The 16822-nt window shown below is 40.8% G+C and overlaps 3 protein-coding genes across 5 annotated transcripts; 2 read left to right on the top strand and 1 right to left on the bottom strand.

Moving 5' to 3' along the window:
- Nucleotides 1-3494: 3494 nt before the first annotated feature.
- rnaseh2b (ribonuclease H2, subunit B) lies at nucleotides 3495-7881 on the top strand. 2 transcript variants are annotated; one of them, XM_034128759.1, is made up of 11 exons: nucleotides 3495-3684; nucleotides 3906-3974; nucleotides 4521-4628; nucleotides 5099-5175; nucleotides 6103-6208; nucleotides 6295-6359; nucleotides 6535-6640; nucleotides 6863-6944; nucleotides 7034-7079; nucleotides 7286-7363; nucleotides 7707-7881. In XM_034128759.1, the coding sequence occupies exons 1-11, from the start codon at nucleotides 3621-3623 to the stop codon at nucleotides 7815-7817; spliced, it is 912 nt and encodes a 303-aa protein (XP_033984650.1). In that variant the 5' UTR covers nucleotides 3495-3620; the 3' UTR covers nucleotides 7818-7881. The 2 variants fall into 2 exon arrangements, with proteins under 2 accessions (XP_033984650.1, XP_033984651.1); XM_034128760.1 differs by lacking the exon at nucleotides 7286-7363.
- A 177-nt stretch (nucleotides 7882-8058) lies between these two features.
- LOC117480997 (uncharacterized protein C13orf42) lies at nucleotides 8059-13581 on the bottom strand. 2 transcript variants are annotated; one of them, XM_034128426.1, is made up of 4 exons: nucleotides 13474-13581; nucleotides 12031-12388; nucleotides 11812-11956; nucleotides 8059-10226 (listed from the first exon to the last, which is right to left on the bottom strand). In XM_034128426.1, exons 2-4 carry the CDS (start codon nucleotides 12307-12309, stop codon nucleotides 9982-9984), a joined length of 669 nt encoding a protein of 222 aa, XP_033984317.1. In that variant the 5' UTR covers nucleotides 12310-12388; nucleotides 13474-13581; the 3' UTR covers nucleotides 8059-9981. The 2 variants fall into 2 exon arrangements, with proteins under 2 accessions (XP_033984317.1, XP_033984316.1); XM_034128425.1 differs by having other exon boundaries at nucleotides 12031-13581.
- A 657-nt stretch (nucleotides 13582-14238) lies between these two features.
- Nucleotides 14239-16520, top strand: LOC117480993 (protein CXorf21). Its single transcript, XM_034128420.1, has 2 exons — nucleotides 14239-14593; nucleotides 15507-16520. Exon 2 carries the CDS (start codon nucleotides 15509-15511, stop codon nucleotides 16463-16465), a length of 957 nt encoding a protein of 318 aa, XP_033984311.1. The 5' UTR covers nucleotides 14239-14593; nucleotides 15507-15508; the 3' UTR covers nucleotides 16466-16520.
- The last annotated feature ends 302 nt before the right edge of the window (nucleotides 16521-16822 follow it).

Here is a 16822-nt window from a genome sequence, read left to right as displayed (position 1 = left end):
ATATTGTACTTTTTACAACAAAAATAAAATGTACTTACAGATTTTTTACACCAAACACAGAGTTAATGTTCCAGCCATGACACCATTAGGGAGAGGGGAAGTACCACATTCATCCAGAGGCCTCACACAGAGCAAGTGATGCTGGGAATGAGGAGTCACCATCCTGTGGGGTGAAGAGGAAAAATACTTTACGGGAAAGAATATCTGTCAATGAGAGCACTGGCGAGGAACCTTACATGTGTGTGTGTGTGTGTGAGTGGGAGTGAACATGAGGCATGTGTGCTGAAACTCAGACTTTACAAACATGCATACGGGAACAGTATTTGGGGGATTTTTTTGCATTCCCGGCATTCTTTCCTGTGAATTTCCAGTCAAAGCTCTGACATCACGAGGGGGTTCCACATTCAGCTCCCGCTCGCTCAATATCCCACCCATATTTGGAAGTGAGAGGAAGGGAATCCCAGATGATGACTCAAAGGCTTCGGCTGCCAAGGGGAATTCTCTCCACATCTGTTTTTGTGTATGTGTGTGCATGTCTAGTATTAGTGTGTACATTATGTCCTTGATCTGTGGGGATTTCAATATGTGGCTTTGACAGCTGCATGAAAAAGCTGAATCTATACAGAAAAAGTAGCACCCCGAGTGATGCTGTCTTTCTATTTATAACCTGCTTCTCTTGGCAGCCATGACAGTTACAATTCGTGATTATGAATGCTTATGAATTCAGCTTTTTCACTTTGGACATTCTGAAAATAAAAGATGAAGCCATAGCAAACTCTAAGAGGAGATACTTCACCATGGTCTGAAGTTAATCATTTGCTTATATCTTATCTTGTGTGTTATTTGTCATGTTTTACCTTCACACTAACACAGTAGCAGTTGGACAGTGTCTGTGTGTCACTATGGAAACAGAATGTTGTCAGTTACTGTTTCCAATGGTTTTGTTGTTGAGTTTTTAGCTGTAATGACACACCTTGTTTAGTCATATTGATGGACTCACAACTCCTACAAAGTGGGTACAACTACTCCTTCTGTAATGCAGAGCCAGTGATGGAAAAATGTACCTATACCATATTTTAAAATAGGCTACTCTGTAAGTAAATGTCCTGCATACAAAATCTTACTTGAGTATCTCTATCCCCCTAAGTGTCTCAGTCGTAGAGCTCAATTAGTAACTAATGCTGTCAAATAAACAGATTTAAAAAGTACAATGTTGGCTTCTAAAATGTAGCAGAGTAGAAGTATAAAGTAGCGTAAATGAAAATACCCAAGGAAAGTACAAGTAGCTCAAAATTGTCCTTAAATACAATCCCACCACTGTGCCCAGCACACATGGTGGCGACATGACAGTTTGAGGCTGAGTCGATATGTAAAGCTGTAACCAGTCACCCTGCATTGGACCACCACCACAAATGAGGCCACAGAGATGGATAGGACCATGGGGCTGTTCAATGTGCTCAGCAGAGTGTGACCAACCGTCCACCGCCTGCTGGCTGCAATAAACTCTATACCTCCACGGAGAAGTTTATTGGAATCATCTAATTTCTAGAAAGAAGTAGCACGCTCAAAATGAATTACATGGGGAAGGAGGAAGGGGGAGATAGACAGATCAGACTTTGGTTATGTTGAATTTCTCATGCTCGTTTTTTCTTATATTTAGGATGGCTTTTATCTTGACTTTCTCTTTGTTGGAAGTCTGACGGATAAGGATTTCTGTGTGGGAAAGGGGTCCAAGATTTACGGTCTAAGAAGCCATATTGGGGCCTAAATTTAGACCCACTTTGTTCTCCTCTGCATGCTGGTGACAGAGGACTCGGCTCTCTGGGGCTGCCTGTGGTCCAGCGTACCAGAAAGGCCGCTGTTGTTCTCCCTGGCAGTCAGAAACGCAGACGTTCCCTCAAGCAACCCAAAAAGAAAGAAAGCTTTCATGGAATATTCTGTTTAGCCGCACAGACTGTTGTGTATGATACTCCCGGGACCCATAAAACAAGTCATTCACAGACAATATCTCACCCACGCTCTCTTTGCCACAGACTACAGCAACATAAATCTATCTGATTTCAAGGAGGAGACAGTGTTCAAAGGGTTGAGAGCGTATGTTGATCGAATCTGACCTAAAAAAAGTGATACAAGGCACAATAAACTGAAAATGCAGAAAAAGATCACAGGAAAATGAGCAAGTCAGAGAAACATGAAACCATAAGTCACCCTGCGTAGGATCTATAGTTTTCCTCTACGTCATGCTGCTCCACCACAGGGACACTGTATAGGCAATGTTTAAAACTCAGTCACCAGTACACAAATCCCTCCCATCCTCATTACCAAAACAAGCTAATTAAAAACCTGTTAATAGGATGTGCTGTGGGTGTTTTTAGGGGAGAGGGAAATCAACAACTCAAGCCATATATATCAGAGGGACCCCCAAACAGTTTAACAATCTGATGACACAGCTAAAGTCATCTAATTGGGATGAAAACTCACCCAAGCACAGTCGTGTAATACAGTCGTTTGAGCATGCACATGAACAGTGAGAGAAGGAGAAAAAAACAAACAAGTGACTCACTGAAAACCAACTGGGACACACAGTGTCATATCCTGAGAGAGAGAGTGAGAGATGCCCTCCTCTCACTGAAGGACAGATGGATCGCCCAATCTGCTGTGTGCAAGTGTGCCAAAGGACAGTGGTGGAAGAAGAAGCCTATGCTGATCTTAAGTAGAAGCAGAAGTACTACAGTGCAGGAATACATTGTCACAGGTAAAAATCCTGCATTACAAATAATACTATAATTAAAATAGAAATGTATTAACATCAAATTGTATTAAATGAAACATTTTGATCATGCAGTGGGTAAAGGTGGAGCAAATTGTACATGTCTCTGACAAGCTTGGCATACAATAATGTATCATCCTTTATGAGTTGATTTCTCTTAGATGTAATAATATGAATATTTAAAGTAGTAACTGTAGTTGTCAAAAAAATGTAGTGGAGTAACATTTACAATATTTGCCTTTGACATGTATTGGAGTAGAAGTATAAAGAAGCATGAAATACAAATACTACACTAGACCACATGTATACTGCCTCATAAAAAGTACTAAAGTATAGTAAGTGACTGGAAGGAACACTACTTACTTACTTTATTGCTAATTGTGAAGACCAAAAGGTTATTTAGAAACCTCCGTTCAGTGACTGTACTGTAAACTGTGCAGAAAAATGTTAGCATACTTATATCGAAGTTCTTGAGCGACATCTCGCGGTCTTACGTAGAAACTACATGTTGAATGACGTCACAACGGAATGTTCCACTGTATTAAAAAGGGGGAAACAGTTTGAATTAAAAGTCTATCATCGTGAGTTTTCCGCTTCTTTTTGAAATTGTTTCGAGACTGCAATATCTACTTTATTTTAAAACGCGTTTATAATCGCTTGTTTTAAGAAGAAAAATAAAAATCAGCCGTTAGCGGTAAAATGAAAGTATTGTTTTCACCTGTGTTAGTAACGAAGAAAGTGCTCAGAGATACAGGCGCCTTTTCTGAGCTCATGTTGTAGGCCGACTGTTTTTAGCCACAATTAGCATTCAGTCAACAGTAAGCCATCACTTCGAGTTTAACAATACAACATGGCTACTAAAAAGAAGCGAATGCCTAATATGCAAAATGACAGCTGGGTTGTCATTGCTGCAGGTACTTGAAGCAGTCATTCAATTTATGCTCACTAACTAAAGCTAGCTTGCTAATTCACGTTACGGAAATACAAAAGTTATTGATAACTGTCACCACGTAAATTACTAAAGGTTACATTTGAGTTATTATGCTTTGCTTTAACCACGCATTACAGGCACTATTGCATTACTACTTTGAGGAAGTCTAATGGAGGATCTTTTGTTTTGTTTTTGTGTCCCCAGACTCTGCCATCGACACACAGAAGCATGAAAGTGAACCAGCTTTTGTGAGACTGAGGAACCCTGTTACAGGCAAGTCTTGTTATACATCTATTTATGGCTGCAACTAACAATATCATAAGGCACTGAACAATGTGCATGTTAAGTTTAAATAGCCCTAGTGCACGTTATCAAAGCCAAAGCATTCCAGGTGTTGTCCAGCAAATTTTAAAACCTTAGAAAATTGTAGTTTACTATCATAGATGATTATGAAAATAACTTATTATTCACATGTAAAGGACAGAGATAATAGCATTTTAGACACTTTTTATAATGATTGACTGTGTTTTTAGTAGTGCTATGGAGCCTATCACTGGATATAAACATCACTTTAGTTTGTATACAAGAAAACTCCACATGGCCCTTTTTAATTAATCAAATGTGTTGAACATCAAGGATCAAAGTGAGTGTTTGATGCTGCCCTAACCAATCTAAAACTGTTTTAACATAAAGTCCACATATGATTATTGATAACACGATAGCAAAATTAAGAATTTTTCCAGCAGTCTAATTCTGTATCTTTTGCATTTGCAGATGTGGTAGTGAAAGTAACTGTTCCTCTTTTGTTTTGTCCTGCAGATGCAGCTTCTCTGTATATGTTGAGTGGTGGTGATGTGCAGCTGTTTGAGGTCAAAGCGTTTGAAGAAGATTTCCACTCCTGGTTTGTTGGCCAGACTGTACAGAGAGGTTGGTTTCATGCGTCATTACAGTGTGAACTCAAGCTAATCATAATCATACACACTGCTACATTACTTTAAGTCTACTATTTGCAGTAATTCTAAGTAGTAGTAGTAGCAATAGTTTTGTACCAAACACTTTGAGCAGCTTGGTTCCACTTACAGAGCTCTAAATAAGCCAATCATCAATGCAGGAACCTCACGTGCATTAGTCATAAAAACTGAAACAAATATCCAACATTTAGAGGAACAGTGTCTGTATATTATGACGACATTTGCCAAGCACAGACAAACAACCTCTAGAAAGACGAACTGCTGACACAAAATAAGTATAACCATCAGGTCTGTGATTGACAACAGGTTCCCAAAAAAACACATACCTTTATAACTCTGTGCGTTTAAATATTCAGAAATGCTGCACCTTTATTCTGTCATTTTACCTATGGTCATGATTTAACCATATGTTTATTTCATCAACAGATGGGAGACTTCTCTTTGTAACACCAATGGATCCTCTCTATCTAATGTTGCCCTATTTGGTCAAAGTGGGCAAAGAGGTAAGAAACAGAAATCTGTGTAAATGTGTGTATAAGACTCCTTTTTGAAATTGTCAGAAGGTGTTAACGCTGGTGATTTGATATCACATTAGTGCATTTACTGTACTAGAATCAAGGATCCGCTACAAAATTGAATGGTCTCTGCAATGGCCGAAGCTACATCCTTATCAAAATCGGGCTGTAGTGTTTCTGTAATTCTGCTGACAAACAAACAAACAAACAAACAAACCACCAAACAGAGAACATAACCAGCTTAATATAAGTAATAATTACAGGGGTGGGCATCACAACATTAATTTACAGTAGAGGATAAATAGAGGGCCCCTGATATGACTTAAAGTGGACCTATCATGCTATATTATAATATAGTGGAGGACCATACCTATATAAGGCATATTTATACTTTTTTTTTTTTCAAAATACCAAACAGATCATGCATTTTAGCCATGCCTCATTTCGCTCAATTTGACAATTTCTAGCTCTGTTTTTGCAAGGGCAGATTCAGTGAGAACAGCACCATCTACAGGCCTGGCATATGTACTACAGCGTCTCCAGCGCTTTCGAACGGCAATGGCCGTGGCTGTCTCCTCCTGATTGGTGGAGTTGGCCCAATAGCCGTAGCGCCACCGTCCTGACGTCAGGACAGTGTTCAAATCTGGATCAGTTTTTATCAGATCCGTTGCAGCCCCTTTTTTAGAGATTTGGGTATGGAGGAAAATAGAGAGGGTTGTGTTTTCTGACACTTGGTGAGTTCCCTGGAACACCGGGGACACATATTCATGTCTAAAAGACGTACAAAAGTGCATTTTGCATGATAGGTCCCCTTTAAGCATTGTATAAATGATTGTAAATAATTTCAGTAATTTAAATGTTGTAACTTACTCCTCACATATGAAGGACGTTTAATGATCTTTTCCCTCTGCTCAGGGGAAGTTCCAGCCCTTGGATCAGGTCGTTATGGACGAGGACTTCCCGGCCTGTCCGAGGCTGCTGAGCTGCACGCGTGCCCTGTCCCACATTGCAGAGGAAAAAGGTGAAGTTTATTATATATATATAATATAATGTTCCTCAGCTATTATGCTGATTGCATTGTTTAAATATTGTGTTTCATAATTCCAGAGGTGGGAGGAGTCAAGTTTCATCGCTACAGTCAAGAGAAGACGATGAATTGGTTGAAGAAAAAGGTAAAAACTCACCTTATTTTAGATGAACCATTTTTGTTCAGAGTCATTAGAGAGCAAGTTGTTTTTACCTCAATGCTACTCAAAAATATCAGAAGAAATGTGCATGTAAAAAAAACACGGTTAGTTTTACAAAGCAGAATTGCATACCATTTTTTTACTTTTTTTATTTTTGTAGGTGGAGAGGACAGTCACTGTGCTCAAAGCGAGAAATATATCTGTGGGAGAAGGAGTCAAATCCACAACCTACATCAGAGTGAAGTCCGAGTCAGACTACCATCCAGGTGAGCCACTTTTACTTTACACCACTTCCCTTTTTTGTCCCATCTCAACACTGTGGGAAATTCCCGTCTCACCTTCCTAAAAATGAAAATAGAAGCAGGACATGATGTTGACCAATAGATGGCAGTAATATTGCACCGTTTACATCTAAGGGTTATAAACCTCAAACAACATTTTCCCCACCAATAAAGTATTGTTGATTACGGTAAATGTGTTTGATACAGAGGACTTCCTACGCTACGCTCATGGCATCCTATCAGAGTACCTCAGTGACGACCTCAGCAAAGCCCTCCTCAAACACCTGCAGTAAGTTCAGACATCTATTACACTTATAATCTTAATTATTAACAGATATCGGGGTGATCAAGCATGCCTCTCCTTTTTCTACTCCACAGGTTACCAGAGCTCACAAGCCCAAAGGAGCCAGAACCTCCTTCCAAGGTATGTTAGCGCCTCTCTAAGAAGTGTAACGTTACTATAGCTGTTATATACTCTTTCTGCATGCTTTAAACTCACAGTGTATGCTTTCTGTAGTGCTCCACCTCACTAACATTGTTGCATTGTGCTTGGGTGTTTTAACCTGCTTGGTGTGTGTTCTATGGTTGCTCTTTGTCATGAAAAGCTTGTCTTACTTCCTCCTTCTGTAGAAGCGGAAACTTTCTGAATTACCTGTGGAGGCTGAAGAGGACTACACTAAATTCAACAGTGCAGACTTTGCGCGGAAAGTGAGTTTATACAGAGCTACCTGAATAGACCAAACAATCAATGGAGGAATCTGAGGCATTGATCCCTTGCTTTGACTGTATCATAATAACTTATGGGCTTATCTTTGCTTTCATCTCTGCAGTGTCGAGTAAAAAACCTTGAGTGATTGTTAGCATAGCTCTTGTTTGTTGAAGGTCTTCTTTAAGCTTTGTGTGTAGTACACATGGGTTAAACTGGCTTACCTTGGGGCGACATGTTTTTCTTAGCTTCTATAGAAGTAAATGATGTGTGATTAATTCCCTACTGTGTCTCTGCAGAGGTGTTGAGTTGTATGGTATTGATCTTTTCTGCCCTTTATTCCAGCCACCAAAGAAGATGACAGCAGCTCAGAAATCTCTGGCGAAGGGGGACAAAACTGGCATGAAGTCGATGTCCTCCTTCTTCAGCCCCAAAGTCAAAGCAGAAAAGAAGTGAATGTTGTTTAGTTCCTGGTTTTGTATATGAATCATTTGTAATAAAAAAAAAAAAATGTATTGGACATATGCTCTTCATTTGGATTCATGGTTTGAATGAGAATTAAAAAGGCATGAGAATTAAAAAGGCATGTTAATTAGCATTTTAACCTCATTATTGTTTGTATTTATATACGACTTTACAGTATTTGAGCAACTTGTTATACTTATACCTCTTAAGATATAAACTGTTGTACCCTTGTACATGTATTTCTTTAGTTACTAGTAACTTGATATCAGCTTTAACAAATCGCTCGCATGCTGGGCAAATACATCCAGAAATACCATCATTGCACATTACAAAAATGTAACTTTTTTTTCTTATTGGGTGAATTGACCCTTTAAAGTCAAAGTCAGCTTTATTGTCAACATTTCTACATGTGGTATACATACAGAAATCTTGAAATACCGTTTCTCGCAGTCCATTTTAACTTCAGGAAACGAACAGAATAACCTTAGCTGGTTTTGAACTTTTTCAGTCAGTGCAGCCTTGGGACTCGCCTTACAAATCCACTCGTCTCTCAGACTTTTCGTGCAGGAGGGAAACATGTTTACCTTTCAGCCGGGCTTGAAGGACATTGTTGCAATTTAACTCTGGCTTTGATTCCTCAATTCAATGGGAGTCTCTGCAGGGCCAAACCATGAACTGTACTCAATCTAAACTCCATACCATCACGCTATTATATTTCTTTTTTCCTATTTAATTCAGTTTAAAGGACATTTGAACAATGCTACTGATGCATGGGTTGAAGGCAGGCGTATTGTGAGATGTCTTTAAAGAAGTCTCATTTATAGTGGCATATAATTGATACATATAAATCACATAATTAATTTGTTATTAATCTGCTAAGGTTTAAAGCCCTGAAACAAACGACACTTGATTGGCTTTTTCACAGGAGATGTATTGACATGTCAGAACTGGAAGGAAACTTGAGAAGGTCATTTCTGAAGACCCTGCAGCGTGAATAGTGGATGTTGAAAAGCAGACACTAAACTGGATTGCTGGCTTTTATAATAGAAAAATACCAATACTGTGTGAAAGATGTTAAACATTGTAAGGTATAAATGGAGTTTCTTGATTCTTGAATTAAGCTGAAGCATACTTTTTTAAACTGCTTCTCAGTACAAATATTACTAAACCAAGAGAGAAAAGACTTTGCCGAGTGCATTGATGTAGATTTGATGTGAGGATGGGAGCAGTTAAATAAACATTGTCTGCTTTCTTCCAGAAACATCCTGTCTCAGTTATTATTGGGGTCTGTGCTGCAGCTCCTTGTTTCTCCTCTCACTTTCAGGCTCGGTGAGAGATGTAGAAGTCTGTCTGCTTCAAATGCTACATTGTATTAAAGAGCACACATTTCCCTACTGGTTGTATCCTAAATTATGTTCTAAAAATGTTTAAACAACACAACATTTTATAAGATTTCTTTTTTCTTGTCATGCACTTTTGGAATATTTTGATGTTCGAAGGAAATTTGTAAGCTGAATATTTGAAACATGTTTAGTGCCAGTAAAGATAACGTGAGTATAATAATTAAGAGTTGAAAGAACAAAGATAGTGAATAGAGATTGCTGCCTGTAGCTGATGATGGACTTTTGCTGATAGCGGCTGAATTCATGCTCCTAGTTTTGGGGGTCATGATATTGTGCATGCTGGTTCTTCGTAACAGTATCAAGGCTTACTGGGAACCTTGAATAAAACGGAGAAATTGTTCATGTTCTCAGTGCAAGCCATTGTCAAGTCAAAATGTCTGAGGGTAAAAAAAAGGAAGTATGTTGTTGGCTTGACCGATATCTTTTTTTTTACAATTTGCTTTATTAAAATTATTTTGAGGACATATTACGCTAATTTCAGGTTCATATTTGTATTTTGTGTCTCGAATGTTACATAGAGATGTCACAATGGAGGCATTTCAGAGTGTGTGGGGTTTTAGCCTTTGCAGACCATTTACATGCACACAAATCTATATAACTAAAGGAAAGGGAAAAACCCCAAAAAGCACTATAGGGCCTCTTTAATTGTCCGGATGGAGTTTTAGCAGAGCATAGTGCAGGTCCATACAAACTGGGTTGAGCTCTTCGTCAGCAGAGTGGCAGTGCCGGTGGTTTCGAATGTCCATCAAGCTTCACTGCTTTTTTAATTTGGGTTTGAAGCGCAGAGTCTGGAATGCGCTCTCCACCACTTTGGGCAGATGGATCGGGTTCCTCTGCAGCCGCAGTCTGCTGCTGGTCGACCCGCTCTTGTTTTTCTTCTTCGGGGCACTTTCCTTGGCACACACGTGTACTTCCTTCTGCTTGGAGTCATCCGCGACCCGAGGAACCCGTAGGACCCAGTTAGAGTGGAGGTCGTGTTCGGCAGAGCTGGAGGCCACTGTGGGAGAGAGGAGAGCCGAGGGCAAGCACATTAGTTGAAGCTGAGAGCAGTCGTTTTGAGACCAGAAGCTTTCTTTACTGGACATTAAGAATCTGAACGATTTTAACTCAGCGGCAAGCCGTTTGTATCGGATTAATTTGTTGATGTATAGATAACCATCTGGAAAGATTATCTTACAAATGATGTCATGCTATCTCAATCTTTAACACACTATATGTCATTTTTGTTGCCATTATGGGCTAAAATAAGTAGGAGTTTGTCGGCGTTGTGAAGTAGTGTGGGATCATGGGAGATTACATCCTTTGTTGTCATTGCAGTCACATTCATGGTTAGGATTCTTTAGGCATTCAATTGTCAGGTTTTTAACCCCTCTACAGAAATATTCACGAGATCTCCTCCTCTCCAAACCAATGCACACGGTTAGTAAAACGGGTGAAAACAATGAACCATATCGTTTTATGTAAATAATCTGTGTTTCCCCAGTGGAAAAAGGACAGAGGGACAGCTACGTTTCCTCAGCTTGTTTCCCTGATAACTTCAAATCTAGACGTCCGACAACTAAACCCCTAATGTAGGTAAAATATAGTTAAAACAACAAAGACCTAAATATATACCATTACATATACTATGCGGCTGTGAGGTGGTGGGTTGAAAGGGTTGTTGGTTTGATTCCAGTTCCTGCAGTCAACTAAACCCCAAATTGGTGTGTAAATGTTAGCTTCCTTGAACTTCATTGTTATTGTATTAAATTATTTATTGGGTTCTAATTGTGACTGCATTCATATGAAAGCAACTTTTTTTAATAACTAATAGAAGATGCAAATACATCAAATATATATAATAAAGTACAATTATTGAGCAAATATACTGATATGAAGAAGAAGAAGAAGAAGAATTGGGAGGGATGAAACCCTCTTTTAATGGTCACACATGCAGAGCACACAGCACACACAGTGAAATGTGTTCTCTGCTTTTAACCCATCCTAGTACAAGGAGTCTAGTACTAGGAGCAGTGGGCAGCTATTGAACAGTGCCCGGGGAGCAATGGGAGTGAGGGGGGAAGGGGGGTGTCCGGTGCCTTTCTCAAGGGCACCACGGCAGGGCAGGAGGTGAACTGGGACCTCTCCAAGTACCAGTCCACACTCCATATTTTAGGTCTGGTCGGGGACTTGAACCGGTGACCCTACAGCTCCCAGTCCAAGCCCCTACTGACTGAGCCACTGCCGGACAATGCCGGTTGTCATATGACATGACAACCCTGATCATCTCTCATTCACAGTGGTGGAAGAAATGTTTAGATCCATTAATAAAGTAAAAGTAGGTGAATATTATATTTTGTGTAACAAGTATCCAAAGTGAAATAACCAAAGTACTCATTAGGCATAAAAACAATCCCAGTTATCTTTGCATTTTAATTTATTGTATCATGGGCTAATTATTATGAATGCACTTTCATTCCACCATTGATTGTCTAACCCTGAATACAACCATTTTTAGTGTCTAATCTTTATTTAATAGTAGAAGGCTTGCAGGCCCGAAACCCCAGCACCATTTCAGTTATAAAAAATCATTCCAAACTCACCTATGAAGTCCACATCTGCGTGTCCATCATCCATATACGATTTTCGCAAAGGTTCGCTGTCACAGCCGGCGATGACCGCATCAAAGAACTGCAGCGAGTCCTCCACGTTGGGGACGGGAGGAGCTGAGGGTTTGGCTCGTGATATCTGCGGGAAAAGAAAAAAACATTTGTCTTTGATATTGCCTGCCATGTGCTCTGCTTTGGATCATTTAAGCTTACCGTTCCTTCCTTTGTAGGCGGAGGAGGTGCATGCTTCTTCTTGGAGGACACTGTGGCCTTTGAGTCATTACTTTTGAAGTCACTCACGCTCTTTGTGTACTGCCGTCTCAAAGCCACAAGTGCTTCCAGGTACTCCAGGCAGTTCTGATTCTGAGAGTAGAGCCAAATCCTGTCCTCTTGTCTCTGATAGTAGTACAAGGTCGACTCGATGCTCACTGTGCTTTTGCTGCGTTTCAAAGTGGAGCTCACGACTTGAGTTTTCTCTCCCACCACGAGCATGGAGGTGCTGCGGACCAGCCGGACGGTGCAGGCGCTGTGGTAGTCCTGCTCCGACCGAACCCCCCCCGCATCCCGCCCTCTGGGTCCGTGTTGGTTGGGACGAAACACATTGTTAATCTTCCTGAACATCCCTCTAAACAAAGTATGTCAGGGTAGCAGACGTGTCTTTAGGTTCCTTAGTGTTGGTGAAGCATCTATCCATATTCAGCCCCCTTAAAGCCAGACAATATGTCTCAGAGCAAACGAACACAAATAAACTTGACTGGAGCTCTTCACTGTTGCTGTCCAGGGTGCTGAAATGGCCAAATGGCTGCTCTCTGGTGACACAAAAGCAGGTCAGAGTTTCTGGTAGTCTTTAATGTTTTGGGGTGTTGCTTAGCGACATCGCTGTGACAACAGGTCGGTAACCCTACACTTTGTGCTGCCATTACTGCTGCGCAGCCGGCCTGTGTCAGATATCCTGAGTCATACGGGACTCAGTGGGCAAAATAACAACAACCAGCAGTCTGACAAACTGTAGCTGCACCTCTTGAGGCAGTGAATGCTTCCTTAATAAACCATGTTTTAAACAAGACAGCATAAAAGAAGATGCAGGCATGTTAAACTGTTCACATTCCTGGGTTTGAATTCAAATGTGATAAAGATCAGAAGATGCTTAGAGGTGAAACTCTTAAAATGCTTGTGTCGATATGAACGATTAAATAAGAAGAGAAAATAGAAGAATCTATATCAAAATAATACATTTAGTTATGTGAACCACTTGGATATTGTTACAAACACCAGAAGTGATATGATGTTGACTTATGTCTAGGTCTCCTCACCTGATTAATAATAAAACACGCTCTCTCGTGTTTCATGTGCCTCTAATGATGTCTTCCCTGCTGAAGGCAGAAGACGTCTGAATACAAGAGTGAACTGAAGCGAGGCGTACATGCAGACAAGGAACTGTCACTTTGGAAAAATCCCGGCACATGAATATATAAAGCTCGAGAGTTTCCATTACTGTACCAGATAACTGATTTAAAGGATGGATGATTCAAACAAAAGGAGGAGCTCAAAGGTGGTGAAATTAAATATCACCGAAAGGCACAATCATGTTTACGAAAGCAACAGCATTTACTTTAGCTGAATGGTTTCAAAGAGGAAATGAAGAGTTGTGGTTACCTAACACAGCGTGAAGTCACATTTCTGCTTTTGCCTGCAGACACAGTTAAAGGTAGGGTAGGTAAGTTTGAGAAACCGGCTCGAGATCGCTAGAATTTGAAAATACACAACCGGAGAAAATCTGCCACTTCCTTATAGAGCCCCTCCTCCAACACACACGAACGCGCACATGACCAATGAGGGCACGAGATAAGTTTGTGCACAGATGGAAGGCTGACAGGCAGATAGGCCATCCAGCTGGCCCGGCTAAAATGATTGGTCGTACTTTTTACAGTACTACGGCTTCCACAGATTACATTTTTTTATGGATTATTTGTCAAAGCACTTAAGATATTCATTGCTATCGGGATGTTAAGAGCATTCCATGGAATATAACAAAAAGTGTATCTCGAGCCGGTTTCTCAAACTTACCTACCCTACCTTTAACAGGAGTCAAGCGAGTAGCTCTAAAATGCAGTTATTCAACATAAAAACCTCAAATAAAGTCCTCAAACAGAGATAACTCGGAGTGTGTGATGGGACTTATCAGAGAACGAAAACAGGAAGCAGCAACTGTCGACCTTTCAGTTTCCGGATAATTTGTATCATATTAAATATAACTTTCTCTTCTGGTTTTAACTTGACCTCAAACGCACACCTGTTTCTTTTTACGTGGAAACAGAACTTCTGTGGTTTCCTTTTACAGTGTAGGTTGCATTTATAGAATACAACATCTGCCATTTCACTTCATGTTGCAAGAGGACAAACTGAAGCAGAGGTTGATACATATTTATTGTAAGAAGTTAAATAGATATCATTTGAAATAGTATGAACTACAGCAGGATATGCTCAGCCTGATATCAGTATGCAAAAGGAAGAGTTAGAGTATATTTAGGATTTAGCCAGCTGCAACAATAAGTGTGCAGAAATGGGAAGAAAGAAAAACATCGACCATTCCCACTTCCTCTAAGGGTGGTTTATAACAACCCTCGCCCATGAACGCACCGTTACTCATGCAGCCACATTGGGTAGGGTGTGCGATAGACACATGCAATGTTTATAAGAAGTTCTTTGTGACTGAGGAACAACACTTGGCACCCTGAGGTGAAAGCTGACCCAGAGACGGTGATTCTGCTCCAAGGTAGGTTCTTTTTTTAGAGGAATATGATTCATCTTTGTGATTTTTTTCCTATTTGGGAAATCAATATGTTACCTTAGCTCACCCTCAGAACTCTTAAATCATTCATAGGATCATTTCAGACTCAGATGAAACAGATTTTAAATTGGAAATCATTCATAAAGTCATCAATGGTCTGGTGTTAGACTGAGCTTTACTGTAAATGTAATGTATCTGTTTTGTGCCGTTTTATTTGTTTTTGTTGAGTTTTGTGTATTTGTTTAGCAAACTAGTTGAGGCGGTTTATTCTCTGTCGCAGAACATTAGTCCATGCTATATGTTTTTTATGTACGATAGGGCTGGGTGATAATTCCATATCATCTTTTTCATCCTAAATGGGATTGTATTGTGATTAAATCATAGATCATATGTTGATACACAATTAGAATGAATAGCACATACAAAATACATTTTTTAAGATAGTCTGATGAGACGTATTTTGAGGGGATATCATTTGGAGATGCAGGGCTGCACAAATTGGAAATGATACCCTACTGCGATCATTTTGACTGATGTTGCCAATATAGAAGGGATACTTTCTTTTGTATCATTATTGCTACAAAATATTTTTAAGATTCACTTGATTGAAGAGGATCTCTGCCCAAAAGATAGGTATCTGGATGTAAGCCAGGATGTCTTGTGCACAATACCTCTTTTATAAAACATGCTATATTGATGTATGTCATCATCAAGATATGAATGGCATATATCAGGAAGAAGATTTCGGCCATATTACCTAACCCCGATATAAATACAAATAACAGAATATAAATCTGCAGTATTATGGAAGATGCAGCTTACCAAACCTTTACACACAGCATACTGACATGCAGTGTTAATAACTCTGATTCTGAGAATGTCATTTTTTTTCTCGCAGCCATGCTTTGTGAGGGCAGATTGTTGAGAATGACCTATGGCGAGCTGGAGGAGCTGGATCCTCTCCCTCCTCAGAACGCTCCCCAGAGAGTTTACGGTCTGCCGAGAGCAGCTGCGACCCTGGTGCCCGGCTCCAGCAGACACTCTCCACTCCTCCATCACAATTCCCCCGAGCTGACGGGTTGCTTGGACAACACCAGTGATCCGGTGGAGTTGTACATTTCCCCGCTGCAGTCCTTTGACGTCCTGGCAGCCCGGCCATGCAGACAGATCTCCCCGGAGATAGAGATCCCGGCTCAGGCTCGCTCAGTGGGCGACGCTCCTTTCTTGGTCCCCTCCTTCTGTCAGAGCATCTGCCAAAATTACAGCGACCTCCATATTGGAGGCGACCATGTGCTGCCTCTCTCCACCAATGACGGTGAGATCCGAGTCTGTCCTAAGGCGAATGCTGTGGGCCCTTTCCTCCACTCCTGTGATGTCCCCTCAGCTGTGGAGGACTCTCCCCCAGGACACGCAGCTCAGGGTGGGCTCCTGCATCCTCTGAGGGGGGGCTCAAATCGCTGGAGAATGGGCAGTGCCCGAGATCGTAGCTTTTTGTTCCAGGGCCGTGAAGGTCCGTTCTCCAACTCTCTTCTAAATCACTACCTGGAGCAGAAACTGTTGGATTTGTACCAGCAGTACATGATGGAGAACATGGCCAGGGAAGGAGCCCCTGGTTCTGACTCAGACCCCATCCCTCTGCTGGGCTCAGAGCTGGTCCTCACCAGCCTGGACCAGATCACTCTGCAGCTGAGCCGGGAGGGGAACCTGGAGGCCGGCCTGGCCAAAGACCTGGTCCTCAGCTGCCTGCTGCGGGTGGCCGGAGACATGCAGTCCAGCGAGATCAGCACCCCCTTCCTGCAGATCTCCAGTGAAGTGTCCAGGGAGCAGCTAACAGAGAACAGAGAGGAGAAACCGTAGTGAGAATTCTCCCTTTCAATATAGGTTGGTCACCAAAATAAAAAAACGAACTAACTAACAACTTGTGTTTCTTTTCTAGTTTTCCCTCTTTTTTTTTTTAATAAGCTCTGGAGAGGATGGTGTTGTAAGAAAAATCTGATGCGTCAATGTTATGACAATCTAATGTGTCATCATTTTAGTAGTTTATGGGCTGGTGCATTTTTCACTTTCTAAAAGGACAATAAAGACAGGAACTGAAAACTGAAACTGCTCTCAGCATGTTCAAACTGCTAGGTCTTTGCATAACGATAAACATAAATGTCTCTCTATGGTTAGTGAAGAAGAACATGGTCTCAAGTCCTTTAGGGAACTTTATAT

Source organism: Trematomus bernacchii, unplaced genomic scaffold, assembly GCF_902827165.1.
Source record: "Trematomus bernacchii unplaced genomic scaffold, fTreBer1.1, whole genome shotgun sequence".
Taxonomy (NCBI): Eukaryota; Metazoa; Chordata; class Actinopteri; order Perciformes; family Nototheniidae; genus Trematomus; species Trematomus bernacchii.
This window is presented reverse-complemented; position numbering and strand designations above follow the sequence as displayed.